The sequence below is a fragment of the Heptranchias perlo genome, chromosome 16 (assembly GCF_035084215.1).
Source record: "Heptranchias perlo isolate sHepPer1 chromosome 16, sHepPer1.hap1, whole genome shotgun sequence".
Taxonomy (NCBI): Eukaryota; Metazoa; Chordata; class Chondrichthyes; order Hexanchiformes; family Hexanchidae; genus Heptranchias; species Heptranchias perlo.
In genome coordinates, this window is record NC_090340.1 from 5,343,301 (window position 1) to 5,357,190 (window position 13,890).

General features: G+C 38.1%; 1 protein-coding gene across 1 annotated transcript; it reads left to right on the plus strand.

Annotated features, from left to right (window-relative positions):
• Positions 1–920: 920 nt before the first annotated feature.
• LOC137333242 (immunoglobulin lambda-1 light chain-like) lies at positions 921–5,519 on the plus strand. Its single transcript, XM_067997400.1, has 5 exons — positions 921–1,004; positions 1,145–1,465; positions 2,365–2,676; positions 3,735–3,846; positions 4,851–5,519. Exons 1-4 carry the CDS (start codon positions 950–952, stop codon positions 3,842–3,844), a joined length of 798 nt encoding a protein of 265 aa, XP_067853501.1. The 5' UTR covers positions 921–949; the 3' UTR covers positions 3,845–3,846; positions 4,851–5,519.
• Positions 5,520–13,890: the final 8,371 nt, after the last annotated feature.

Here is a 13,890-nt window from a genome sequence, read left to right on the forward strand (position 1 = left end):
GATATGCAGCGGAAACCTTGGTCGGTCACATTTCCGATGAAGTGACGCCGGCGGTGCGGGGGCAGTTGCGAGGAATTTCTACTGCGTGCAATAGCTTGTGACGGCTTGTGTGGTGTTAAATTGTCCACTATTTTAGCCATTAGCCAGTTTTACATTGAATCAACGTACCCGGTAAAATAATGCACAATGCCATGTCGAAAGCATTAAGCAAACTTAGCTCAATATCACATATTGTAACTTCTGCCCTGATTTGCTAATGCTTGCATCCAACGGAGAACTGATTCGATTTCGATTCCCATTACTGAGTCACCAGCGGCACCTAACTCCCTGAACGGATTCCCCTGGAAACTGGGGCGAGGAGGTGCGAGACCATCTCCAGAACACACTGGCACGTGTTGGAAAGTGAGATCAAAAGCGGAAAATATATCTGAAGTGCTGAGAATCTGAAATAAAAACTAAAATGCTGAAAATCCACAGTCTGTCCGCTGGCATCTGAATTGAGAAAACAAAGTTAATTTTTTAAATGTTTGTTGGAGATCCCCCTCAAAAGTCCCTTCAGTTTTCATGAAGAATCTTTCCGCGAAACATTCAGCTCTATTTTCTCATTCCGTGTATTAACCAGACTGTTACGTGCTTCCAGCAATTTGGTTATTTTCATTATTATAATTGGTTCCGAAAGTTGAGGTTATCGCTCAATTTGAAGTTCTCACTATTTCTGCAGTAATTCATGTTTCTTCCTTGTCGATACAGTGGATAATTGTGGGAAAATATTCAGTGCAGGAAGCCCACTGAATATTATGCAATAGAAGAAACACATTTCAGGAATCCACAGAGACAGGATGACAAACGTCACTGTCACGTGTTGCGCGTTACACCACACGCAAAACATTCTTACAAACCAGGAGAGATCCATCGCCGTCAGCAAGAGACCTCTATTATTTTGTTCATAATGCTGAGAAGTAAGGCGGCTCTGTGTCTCTCCGTCTTGTGGATCATTTGCGCAGGTAGCTGTTTATTTTTTTTTACCCAGTTTCAATGTAAACAATGATTTCCTTATTATTCACATACATTCAGTTAAAATTCTCTGTTCTTGAATTTTTTTTTGTCCGTGGAATGTCATCTAACCAATTATATTTTTATATAGTTCCCGCCGATACTTCGATCGAAGTGACTCAACTTCCTGAAAGCGTGAACGCAGTCAAAGGTACAAACGTGACCTTTCATTGTTCAATTCCCTTCTTTCAAGATAACTCACAGGTGAGCATCGACTGGTGGAAAGAGGGTAAATATGAATACCTGAGTACATCAGGCGATAACAGAAAAGTGTCCGGTTTCAGTAGCAAATTCAGCGGTTATCTTCAGATTGTCAACGTGAGTTTCTCGGACGCCGGAATATATTATTGCGCTGTCAAACATAAGGGAGATACAACTGGAAGCCGAGTTGGATCAAATTTAACTGTATGGGGTAAGTATAAAAATTGCAAAGAATGAACGATGCTATTCTGACTCATAAAGTTCGTAGCAAATTGAACAAACGTCGGAGCACGATTGCAATGATTGTATCATATTTTACGCGACGGAACATTGATGTTTTAAAATAATAGCAATGGAAATTAATTAATTTTAGACGTACACATTTTAATAATGTAACAGGGTAAAAATCAATATATTCTACCAAGCATTGCAGCATTTCATTAAAATTTGGTGATTATAATAAACTGCAAATCCGTTGTTAAATTTAAACCAGAATTTGATATTACAGGTAAAAATGCATTTGTCACATAATGATATCTGGACTGCAGTGTTATATCTGTCCAGCTCAGCTGGAATAAACATAGCTATTAATTTATTTGATACTTTGCTCCGCGTTTGGAAGCCTGAACCTTCAGCAAATTCAATTCCTCGCAGTTGTTTATTCCAAGTGGGATTGCTTCACCAATCGATAGCGATGTCTTCTCTCCAATCCAAATTTGTGCAAAGCGGGATAATAAATCAAAACAATTTTGCAAATGAAGGTTACCCCGAGCTACAATACAATGATTGTTTTTTGAAGTTGAGACGTTCCAGCCAGTAAACAACTATCGGCGGATATGCGTGAAATTGTCCATTACTTTCTTCTTGTCCACACCCCCCCCCCCCCCACCCCATATACTGCTTTCTTTTTTCTTTTGGTTCATTAGAATTCACAGCATGTTCATTATTTCCATACGTGCACTGAAAAAGTGGTATGTGTTAGTAAGCAAATGATAACAATATTTTGTAAAGCACAGAAATAAAATTAAGCTCTAATACTGATTTAAGCTATGACAGTCTGTCTATTAATAGTGATATTATTCTGTTTATGTTTTATGTTCTGTTTTATAGTACCTCCAACTGCATTGAAAACACTCTCCAAAGTACCCGGAGGGGGTTCTTCTGCGTCCCTGACCCTCGTGTGCGAAGCGTTTGCATTTTACCCTGGGGTTGTAACGTTCGGCTGGTATAAAGATGGTATCGAAGTGACAACCGGGATACATGTCATTAAAAACCGAAAATCAGAGGGATTGTATGACGCTTCCAGCTATTTGGAAGAGCCAGACCCTGCTCAGAGCGGGACTATTTATATCTGTCTGGTTTCTCACATCACCTTGGAGACACCGGCCATTGTTACACACATTGTTACATATTCTGACGCAGGTAAAGAGGCCGACATTATAACCTCATTGATCATCAAGGACACCCTTCACGTTAATTCATAACACAATATTCTAAACTTGTTGCACGGAAAATGCCTTCAATATATAAATCAAAAGTTCTAATCCAATGATTAGATTAACCATAGATTTATTTGAACGTTTTAATAATTACTATATCAATGTTCGCAGATTGCGATAGAGAAGTGAAAAACGAAGAATTAATCTTACGAATGTATTACATTTCCTTCTCTTTTTCAATGATAAACATTCAGTTTTGTTGGTTCCGCTTGTGATTTTATTTTACATGTTCCTCTTTTTTTCCAAGAGCGGAGCAGCATTTATTCCCAGATTACGGTGGAGGTAGTTGTAACTTTTATTGCTGGGCAAGAGTGACAGCGAATCCGCAGCTCGTTTTACAGCTCGCTCGATTTTATTTTCCATTGAATTCAATTGCCCCCCCCCCCCACATTAAAGTTAAAATTACTCCAGTGTGTACACAGGTCGCTCCACATCGTGGCCTCTACTGAGTGCCACCCTGGTTAATATGACTATTGCAACATGTGAAACATCGCCGACAAGAATCGATGTCCAATCATCCCGCAGTATGATTGGTTTTACCGTGTTCACCCCATTGGAGCTTTCATTTAAACTATGCTGTTAATAAATCCTCGCTACAGTGTTGGTGCAGAGCAGTTTTAGGAAATACCCTCCCGCCTACAAGGATGTAGGGGCTGATCTCCTGAGCTCCTGACAACAGCAGAGTGATTCCAATAAATGCACAGCACGAAGTCACAGCTATCGCGCCAAGTGGGTTCATGTAAAATGCAGCTTTATTCCCCTGGCTACAAAACTGACAATGATGTAACTGACCAACAAACGCATTCTTGTTTCAGAAATCATGGTTTGAAAATAGAACAAATGAGTTGCTAAGGTCGTTAAAACATGACTGCTCAACTATTACACTGTTGGGTTACTGAAAACACAATCTTTCATCTCGCAAATTGAGTGGACAATATTCTCCACAATGTTTGATATCTTTCTTTAATATTAACTTTGTAGGCGGTCAAAACTTCATTTATCTGCTGATTTCTGGATGCATAGGGTATGGTCTGATATGTCTACTGTTCTGTGTCTTAATTTGGATGCGAAGCCAATTCAAGGAGAAGTAATGGTAAGCACCGCCAATTCTGAAAATTTCCATGTTAGATGTTCGATTTTAATACAGCCGTTCTTGAAACAATAACTTCCGAATGGGTCACGAGTTGCAACTTGTTTGTACCTTAAAAATGCAGGAAAGTGCGGCAGCATCAGGACAACAAAAAGGTTCGTATGACAATTGGCTCCACATCATAGAGTTCAATTAAAGCTCAGATATATTGATGACTATATCGATATTCCCTCTATCTCTTTATATATATATATATATATATGTGTGTGTGTGTGTGTGTGCAATATACATTCTAATGACTTTAATCACCATCATTAGCGTTCTATGTTTGGCAAGGTAACATTGTTTTATGAATTGTTGTCAAATCCAAGGAACCGTTCACCACAGCTTCTCGGTTGAGACCTTTTTGATTAATCGAATCGAGCACATTATGATATGACATCAGTCGCGCAGGTACTTTACGCAACAGCTAACAGAAAACAATTCAGAATCACTGGCTGGATATTAAGTATCTAATTGTAAACTTTGAAATCTGTTCAGTTCTCGGGGCTCTAAGTATAAGATCACAGTGCGATTTTATAGTCAAATTAGAAGATTTAACACTTGCTTTCAACAAAAATTTAATTCGATTCAATGCATCATGCAATCATAGTTTACAAAATAGGGGATGCAGAATAGGAAGGTCTTAGAGGTGGGAACAGAGCAATCCAGAATAATGGCGTCCTCTCCGGAAGCGTGTGTCCATTTTGTAGCAAGCGTTCTTTCACATCTATCTAGTCTTCATATTAATAATATAGTATCACTTCTCATGTGTGGATTGGGAAACTATTGCTTTACTAATAAACATTGGTTAGTGAGCATCAAGTAAATAGGGTAAAACGTAATTTAAAGTAGGTGTATTTTTTTAGTTCCAAAGAGACACCTGATTGAAGATGTTAAACTTACGAGTTGTGCTTAATTTCTATCTGAAGTCATTCCAACCACGATATTAAATTATCTTTCTTCAGGCTGCACAAGGAGCAGCGGAGAAGAAGATTGATTAAGCCGCTCTACATTTTACTTGCTCGGTGAAATCTGCAATGCATAACTGAAACGACAAGAATAGGCAAAGATACAGATGAAAAAAAAATAAAACCGCTTGAGGGCAGAGATGCACCGAAAGGAAGCAATTGTTAAATCGTGTTGCAATTGCTGATGCAACAGCTATTTCAACGATAAATATTGCTCGGATCGGCTTTTATCTGGGCCCGGTACGCATAGCTGAACATCAGTATTATGCCACAATTTCGTATCATCAGTTTGAGAAGCAGCACATTTTAATATTGGAGAAAATAATCGTAGTTTTCAGCGCACTTACGAAGTATGGAAGTTCCCGATCAACGATAAAATTACACAGATTTCATTGTTGAAAAATAGTAGGTCCAATTTAGTTCGCCACTGATACCGCTTTATTTTAAGTCTGCTGTAAATTTCACTTATTACCGAAAGCTTGCGCTTCAATTGATGAAATAGAAATTAATATTATAATTCATGGAGTTGCAAAGCTACCATTTCAAAACAATCCTGGCTTTATCATCACAATAATGAATGCCATTGTTTCAAACCTTGCAGTCAATGATATCATGTTTGGATTCATTTTGTAAGTGTTCATTAACTCTTAATAAAGTCAAGCTGTAGAAGAGAAATTAACTGCTATTATCTGATTTCATTTATCTTTATTTTCTGTTTCTGCTGTGTATAATTCTCATTCCTGTCATTATGCAGAATGAAGTCACACAGTTAAGTGAAGGAAACTTCCAAAATGCCTAAAACCTGATCGTAATTAATGCTCTAACTCTCTTCATCAATTACCGCATTGCGTATTATTGACTAGAATTCCTAATGCTGTTGAATGATGGCGGGCACATAAACGATTTCACCCCTTATTGTGATTAGTGTATGTATTATGTATATATCATCAGGACCTTTGAAATTCCACAACACGCATAAGCTCGCTAAGCGTATACAGATTCGATTATCCATTAAGGATCACTAATGTATGTTAACTGGGATTGTGTAATATCTCAACAAACACACGGGTATCCTTGCCGGATTAAAGAAAATCATTTGGATGAGATTAGGGACAATATAAAACAGCCACAGCTGCAGCCACGTCACACTAAAGGTCAGGGAAACTTTTCACATTTTCCCACTTATTCTTTATTTATTTTTGCTGTGAATTTATTTACTTTAAGACCATTTAATGTTGGTATAGGATTACAAGTTATAACAGAAAATTGCAAATGTAATTATATAATAGCGTATATTTTGGGTTTGTAATACGAGGTTTTCAACATTTCAACACAGGTTGTGAGGGGTGATAAAAGCAATTGGGAGACATAAAAAAAAACGAGGATCGCAGTCTGATATTCGCACTGGTGATTATATTAGTAACCGGGTCAGGAGGACCTAAGGACAAAGTAAATGGAATAGTAACAATGTTTAGCAGATTTTCAATAAAACGTCTGTATAATCACACCCATATACATACCCAATGGGGTAGATTTTAAACTGGCACTGGGTAAAGTAGAATAGCAAACTGAATGGCTGTAGGAATTTTATTTGGGGAGGAGGATGCGACATTTAGAAGCAAAGGCCACGCTTAGTGTACTGATTTACATTCTGATTACCGTACCATAAAACGTACACTTGTAATTGATAGTGTCCAAATGTTAAGGCTCCGAGAAACGATAAAGGAATATAAAAGTTCAAATTTTGCAATCGGTAATGAAATCAATGGACATGAAAATCGACCGGGTTCGACTAGGAACGGCCGATGGGCAACGCCACATCTACAGCGGGTCGGCAAGGTGAAGCTCTGCCCCAGGAAATCTCATTTAGAATTATTGTGGTAGATATTGACTTTGTACAATACTGTAAAATGGGTAATAGCGAGTTGTCCCAATTTTTATCTCCATTGAAATCAATGGGGTAGATTGTGATTTTGTGTGTGGTGTAAAGCTGAAGATAGCGAATCAGTGTAAAATCGTCTGCCGACATGCTATCATCCTTGTCGCACAAAGGCAAGATCTACCCCTCACCGTGTTTACTATTGTCTTGACAGCATTGATCAATTTCACTTCTTTTCAGAACATAATGGGAAACAAGAACAAGTATCCTGATCACCCGTTACAGCATTCCATAGCACTTTGAAAATCCAGAATGTAGTTTGTTTCGACTGCCGCACCTGTTTTAATTATTTACCATTATTTGGGTAAATAAGCGATATTTTCTTAACTTTTTAAAATGTACTTTTATTAATTTTCAATTATATCCTCTTGCACTTTTTCATCGATTATTTTGTATTCAATTCCTCAGTCTGCTTTAATTCTACGATTCCTTAGTCTGTGTGTTTACATGTGGTCCCTTCATTACAGATTGTAACAATGTAACTTTTCTAATCTTTTCTCATTGCTCAACCCCTTAACATTTGGACTCTGCAGAACATGAATATATTTTTTCTAGTAGGGTGATCAGAATTGAAGTGAGCACTTCATGCATTGGTCTGACCAATGCAGTGTAAATCCAATTGCTTCTAAATGTCGCATTCCCCAAACATAAAATTCCTACAGGCATTGCGATTCCTCGAGTAATTTAGTAAATACCAGTCTAAAATCGGCATTTCCAATTACTACCATAATCATGTAAAAATGCCGATAAAATTCGACCGTGCCATCTCCAATTCGTGAATAAATTTGTGTCAAACTTTCTGCTCGATTAGTCTGGGCGACGTTTAGCTTTGATGTTCTAAAATATTCATATTACTTTAAAGGTCAAACGAGTGAACTTGCAATTCAGAGAGTCCAAGCTCAACTTTTGTTTAAAATTTGCTAAAACTATTGCTATCTTTTATTTGTTAGCTATATTTTCTTTAAAAACTTGGGAAAGTATTTCCGGCTGAAACCTCTCTCATTGCCCCATCTATTTTTAAAGAGGTAGGTATGTTAGGTATGATGTGTTGCGGCCTGAGACATTTTCGGTACTTTTTCTCAGAACTTTCCCGTGCTTTCCACCGCCTCTGGGCCTTACGACCAAAGGAAATGCCACCATTATCTTTTAATAACATATCCTTAAATAATATGTCATACCAAATTCAATGTTTGAAGTTCACTATCCCAATCTTTTCACGACTTCGCCAAACAACGGTTTAATCCTATACTACACCCCATTCTTTCTCCCATATCAATATCGGTTTGAGATTAATATGCCTGCAGCTAAGCTTTTCAACATAATTTTCGCTAAAGTATAACTGATCCGCTCGAAATACATTGTTAACTCCAGAATACTCACAGACTCAAGACGAAATAAATCGTTAACTAATTCCAATGGAATTCGTAGTTGGATCCATTAATCATTGGCATAGATCCAAATACTTTAATTTTGCCGTTAATCGTTAATTCTGCAAAATGCGAACACAACAAACCTTCAAATGAATTTAACAGGTGAGCAGAATATCCATGAAATGTGAGTTTAGGGACATCATGAACGCATTGCTGAAGATTTATTGTGTTCAGAATTTTTCGGAAAATCGTAAATTCGCAAGATTCCTTTAGGGCGTGTTTATGATTTTTCTAGAAATACCAAACATCGAAACGCTTCAAAAACACATTCACCCTGTCACCACGCAAAGCGATCTGAGGAATTCTTAGTCACGAATGTTTTAATAGCACAAGTTGTTAGTACTATGGCCGAAAATGTTCAATCGCTGTCTCCCACCTAATGGTTTAGCTTCAGATTCAGTTCACAAATACCAAAAGGATAAGGACGCAAGATGAAGGCCATTCCGGCCATCTAGCCCACCCTTCAATAAAAATCATCAATACCCCCAACATACCATCCAATTACCTTTTGAATATCATTAGAATATTATCCTCAACTAACCTACCAGGTATTAATTTATTTGTATGAAAAACTATTTCCCAGCATATGTCCTGAATTTGTCTTTAGACAGTTCATCCTGAATTTATTAAGTACCATTCTGCAATGCGGGTTAAGTGTTCAGGTACAACATTTTGCAATTTATTTTCGTATGTGCTTCTACGACGTCTCTGCTCATATGCCTCTATTAAGGGAGGCTAGTCTGCAGTAGCCAGTTAGTTATGGTGCTTGGCTAGTAATCCAGAGTTTGTGAGTTTAATTCCTATCATGGCAAGTCGGAAAATTCATTTCGTATAATTTGGTGGTTTATGGGCTGGCACGAGATGAAATAACATAAGCGCTGTTGGATTGTCATAAAAACCCAACTGGTTCATGAATGTGATTCGGGGAAGGGAACTTGCTACCTTACCAGTCCGACCCTACATGTTACTCCAGTCTCTAAAAGCAAGTAAGCATGGGCGACGAATGCGACCATTCCAGCTTTAAGCACGTCCTGAGAAAAATATTTAAAATCGATACCATTTTTTTAACATTTACTTGTAACTCAGTTCCACGTGAGACAATTAGTTAAAATTTCTCGTGCCAGTCCCCGTACACGTACAGTGGCTTGTGCTTCCCATGCCCCTGCATGACCAGGACTGAATACAAGGAGCTCCCTGACGAGAGCAGTATAAAGTTTCCGCATGATAACCTCAGACTTTAACACCAATTATTCGGCAGTGTAGCTCAGCATTGTGTTTCCTTCGTCAGTTGCTGGTTTGCAATGATTCGACATGGTCAATGTAGAGGCTACCCGCTCCCATATAATTTCCCACCTATTGACAATCTAATTCTGCACTATTCATTAATTATGTTACATGTAACGTCTTGCATGTAACGTCTTGCACTTCTCCTAATCCATATTTTCTGCCAAAGTTCTATCCAGCTGCAAATATTATGTTATTCTTTATTTAATATCTGAATTACTTCCACAAGATGCAATCCCTTTCCCACCTTGAATGTGATTAATATTTTTACCAATATACTTTGAGTTCCTTAATCCATTTCACCATTTTAGATAACATAGGCCAGGAGCTGGAGACAATCTTTAGCTCAACACCAACCTCCAGCTAATTTTCACTAGATTCTCTCTCAGCTTCTTTCAAATTGTACCCAGGAGGCCGACTCTATTAAGCCACTGTAGCATTATTAGTAGAAAGCGTTGTTAACATGGATTTATATGATATTATAGAATTGTTCAACCTTTACCTAAAAACAAACAAACTGTTTAATTAAACAGGATCTGCTCTCAAAAGTCCTATTAGTCTTAAGCTAATTAAATAATTTTCAACAGTTTTGCAATAGCTTGTTTCAAACGGCGGATTTGATGACTTTAGTTGTTGCCATTGCAAGATGTAATCGGTCTGTGATTACTCATATTACTTTTAGTGCCTGTTTTGAAAATCTAGTGAGCTCTTCCCTATATTACCGAATCTCTCGTGATGAGTCGAAGTACTTCACATATATCTTCCCTGTTTCGATTCTTGGTCACATGTCATCTAGCCGAAGATTCATTCGATGTGAGTTTGCTTACGTAATAAGCAAGTTTTATCTCAATAAATTGTGTATATGTTGTTTAAATATTTTCACAGTTTAATACCTATTCAGTTTTAACGTATCAGCGAAGGATGTAACTGTTTTTTTTCTATCTGAAGTAAGATGTATCATGCACCATATGGAAAAGTGTTGCTAAGTACACATATCTGTCACAAGGGATAGTTCTGTCAGTGCAATAGCAATAGGGCCATTTATTTATGCCCAGGCTCCAGCAATTCAAATAATGCATTTAGGTCATTTGATTGAAAACTATAGAAACACACGGTGTGGTTAACGGCTTCACTGGTGCACATTGTACACATCATATTTCACAATACACATCCTACGCAACTTCAGACCTCAGAATTAATACTTTCCGCCCCTTTTGCGCAACCCACCACTTCTCAAATTACCATTCGCAGAGCCTTAACCAGTTAGTATCTGTTTTTCATAGCTCTCAAACGCTCTTAGTTTTATTTTCTGGCATGGTTTTGATGGCGCAGCTGAACATTCAGGACCTTTAATTTCTAAATATTTTACTCACATTTGGAGAATGACTGTTGCGCATATTTCCAGTACTACCTTATACGGATACCTTGTTTTTTTAAAAAAACGGTCCCCTTTAGTGTTGTGTACTTAGAAAAAAAGCATGAAAAATATAGTATATTTTGGTTCGTTAATACAAAGACGGAATGAACATCTAATAAGCCAAGAAAAATGGTTTTGCCTGTAGGAATAACATCTTATTCATTTTGACCGTTACCACTGAAAGATTAACGTGTATGTGGATCTATATAGGAAGTTTGCGAGTTAACATGTATACCACATCCTCCATATCGAAGCAAATTCACAGCCTGCAGTCACATAACCAAAATTGCGTTATTTAAGGATTACGAAACTGTGGTATTTTGTTCTCACTTTTACAAAGAAATTAAACGTCCCTTACTTTAACAGTATCAGCGCAGGCCCTCAGCTTCTGTTTACACAGAATGAGGAACGGCTGAGGCTGATGGAACGGCTGGCGTCTAAAAGAGAAAAGAAAATCTACTGATATTACATCGCCGAAAACGGCTCCACACATCTTCCATCACCTTTCTACTCTGCCGTGCGTCCCTACTCTTCAAAAACTATTACGCCCTTCTGAAGGAACCGTTATGCATTCATAGAACTCTTTGGGTAATGAATTTTGTGCCCAAGTATATGAAGACAGATATTTTAGAATAATTCCCTTCACAATACTGAATGATTCATAGAATTGCATAGAATGTGCAGCAAAGAAACGAGCCATTCGGCCCAACAAGTTTATGCACCACGCTAGCCTCCTCCATCCCCACTTCATTTAACTCTTCCAGCATATCATTCTATTCCTTTCTCACGCATGAAGCTGTATAGCTTCCCTTAAATGCATCCATGCTCAACTACACCTTGTGGTAGCGAGTTCCACATTCTAACCGCTCTCTGGGTATACAAGTTCCTCCCCAATTTCCTGTTGGATTTACCAGTGACTATTTTAAATGCACTCGTGGATCAATTCGTAGTCCATTAAATGATTGTCCACTTCGAATTTTTAAGTAGTTTCTCTACTTATTGTCGCAGCGAGCGATAAACTACAGGATTGGAAACACGAAAGGGGCCCGAGATGTTAAGAACAGTCATTAATAGCCACAATTTACCAAGCGTTGAGGCCCTCAGGGGATAAAACAAGATTTAATGAAAAATAGTCTAAAACCGTAATTAGTTTTTTTTACAAGAGTGATAGATAACCACAATAATACACAGTGAGAATATCGAGATTGACAAATTGAATAGTGCAATATGATAAAACAACTTACACTCGAAAACTGCACACTCTATAGGTTGAATAGTGATGGTAAAATAACATACATTGAATTTAAATTTTAAATCACAGTTGAGCATTTAACAAAATGAAATAAGATAAAATGAATAAAATTTAAAATCACAGTTGAGCATTTTGCGAAATAAAATCTTAGGTTAAAATCAGTAAATACACGTACAACAATCAATCGAGTAAATGTTCGAAAGATATGAGCCAACATGGTATAACAATCAAATATAAAATATGGAGACTTTTAAGTCAATTGTCCAGTACCTAAGAGGGTAAAACTTAGGTTGAAATTCCAGAGATTTTAAAGGTGGCTGTTTTCATAAACATCTCCAGGTTGACTTCCTCGCAGGGTCCCGGGATAACGAAATATTCTCGCTCACGTCTTGCCTGGTGCAGTCCTTCTGGGCACATAAGTTCTTGTCTCGTGGTCACCATCTATGATCTTAAAAGAGGCGGTGATGCAGGAACTGCCGGTGTCGTCCGGCCTTTCAGCTCGACATGTTTCGCCTGGGTCGCTGATATGCAAAGACTGGGATTTTCTTTTGCTCGGTATGTCCCATCCGGAATTGAGGAAGCTCACTATCTTTTCTTTTTGTTTCTCTCCTGTGGGGCTTAATCTCCACAGATCACCTGCATCTAAGTCCTCTGAACACCCCAGTTATCCTATGTTTGTATGTTGTTGCCTGGCGGGACCACGAGGAAGCACGGCTCGCTGTAACTGAGAAATTTCAAGAGGTTCACAGCTACAAAACTATAACGCTCTTGAGGAACCTGAAGCAAGAGAGTCAGAGTTATTCCCGCCAAGAGTCATAGTTACTTCCGCCATTTGCGGGGTAGAAAAGAAATAATTCAAATGTATGTCTTCAGTATACTTTGGCATAAAGTCCATTACCCAGTGTTTATGGTCCCTCGTTCTGGTCTCCCCCGCAAGTGGAAACATCTTCTCCACGACTACACTGTCAAACGCATTCATAATCTTAAAGACGTCTATCGGGTCACCCCTTCGAGAGAAAAGAGCCCAGCCTGCTCAACCTTTCTTAATAGGTATGACCTCCCAGTTCTCCTTTCATCCTAGTAAACCTTCTTGCACCTTCTCCACTGCCTTCATTAAGATAGAAAGTGAAGTCGTTACATCCGAAACTAGGGTCTTAAATCTAAAGAAAGGAAACTACGAAGATATGAGGAGTGAGTTGGCTATGATAGATTTGGAAGCTTCGTTAAAAGGCATGACGGCAATGGTTAACATTTAAGGATCGAATGCATGAATCGCAACAATACTACATTCCTTTCTGGGGCAAAAACACAAAAGCAAAAGGGGCTCAACCATGGCCAACAAAAGAAGTTAAGGATAGTATTAGATCCAAAGAAGAGTCACATAAAGTTGCCAGAAAAAGTAGCAAGCCTGAGGATTGGGAGCAGCTTAGAATTCAGCAAAAAAGGACCAAGAAATTAAGTGGCCAAAAATACAGTATGAGAGTAAACTTGCAAGGAACATAAACGTGGACTATAAAAACTTCTACAAGTATGTAAAAATAAATAGATTAGTGAAGACAAATGTAGGTCCCTTACAGTTAGAAACTGGAGAATTTATAATGCGGAACAAGGAAGTGGCAGAGCAATTAAATAAATACTTTGGTTCTGTCTTCACGGAAGAGAACGCAAAACGCTTCCCAAAAATGCTGGAAACCAAGGGACTAGTGAGAAGGAGG

Excerpts from the sequence above, each read along its gene's own strand:
- LOC137333242 (XM_067997400.1), top strand. The coding sequence starts at position 950 with ATGCTGAGAAGTAAGGCGGCTCTGTGTCTCTCCGTCTTGTGGATCATT. Across the intron at positions 1,005-1,144 it reads CTTGTGGATCATTTGCGCAG|TTCCCGCCGATACTTCGATC; the intron begins GTAGCTGTTTAT and ends ATTTTTATATAG. Across the intron at positions 1,466-2,364 it reads ATCAAATTTAACTGTATGGG|TACCTCCAACTGCATTGAAA; the intron begins GTAAGTATAAAA and ends TCTGTTTTATAG.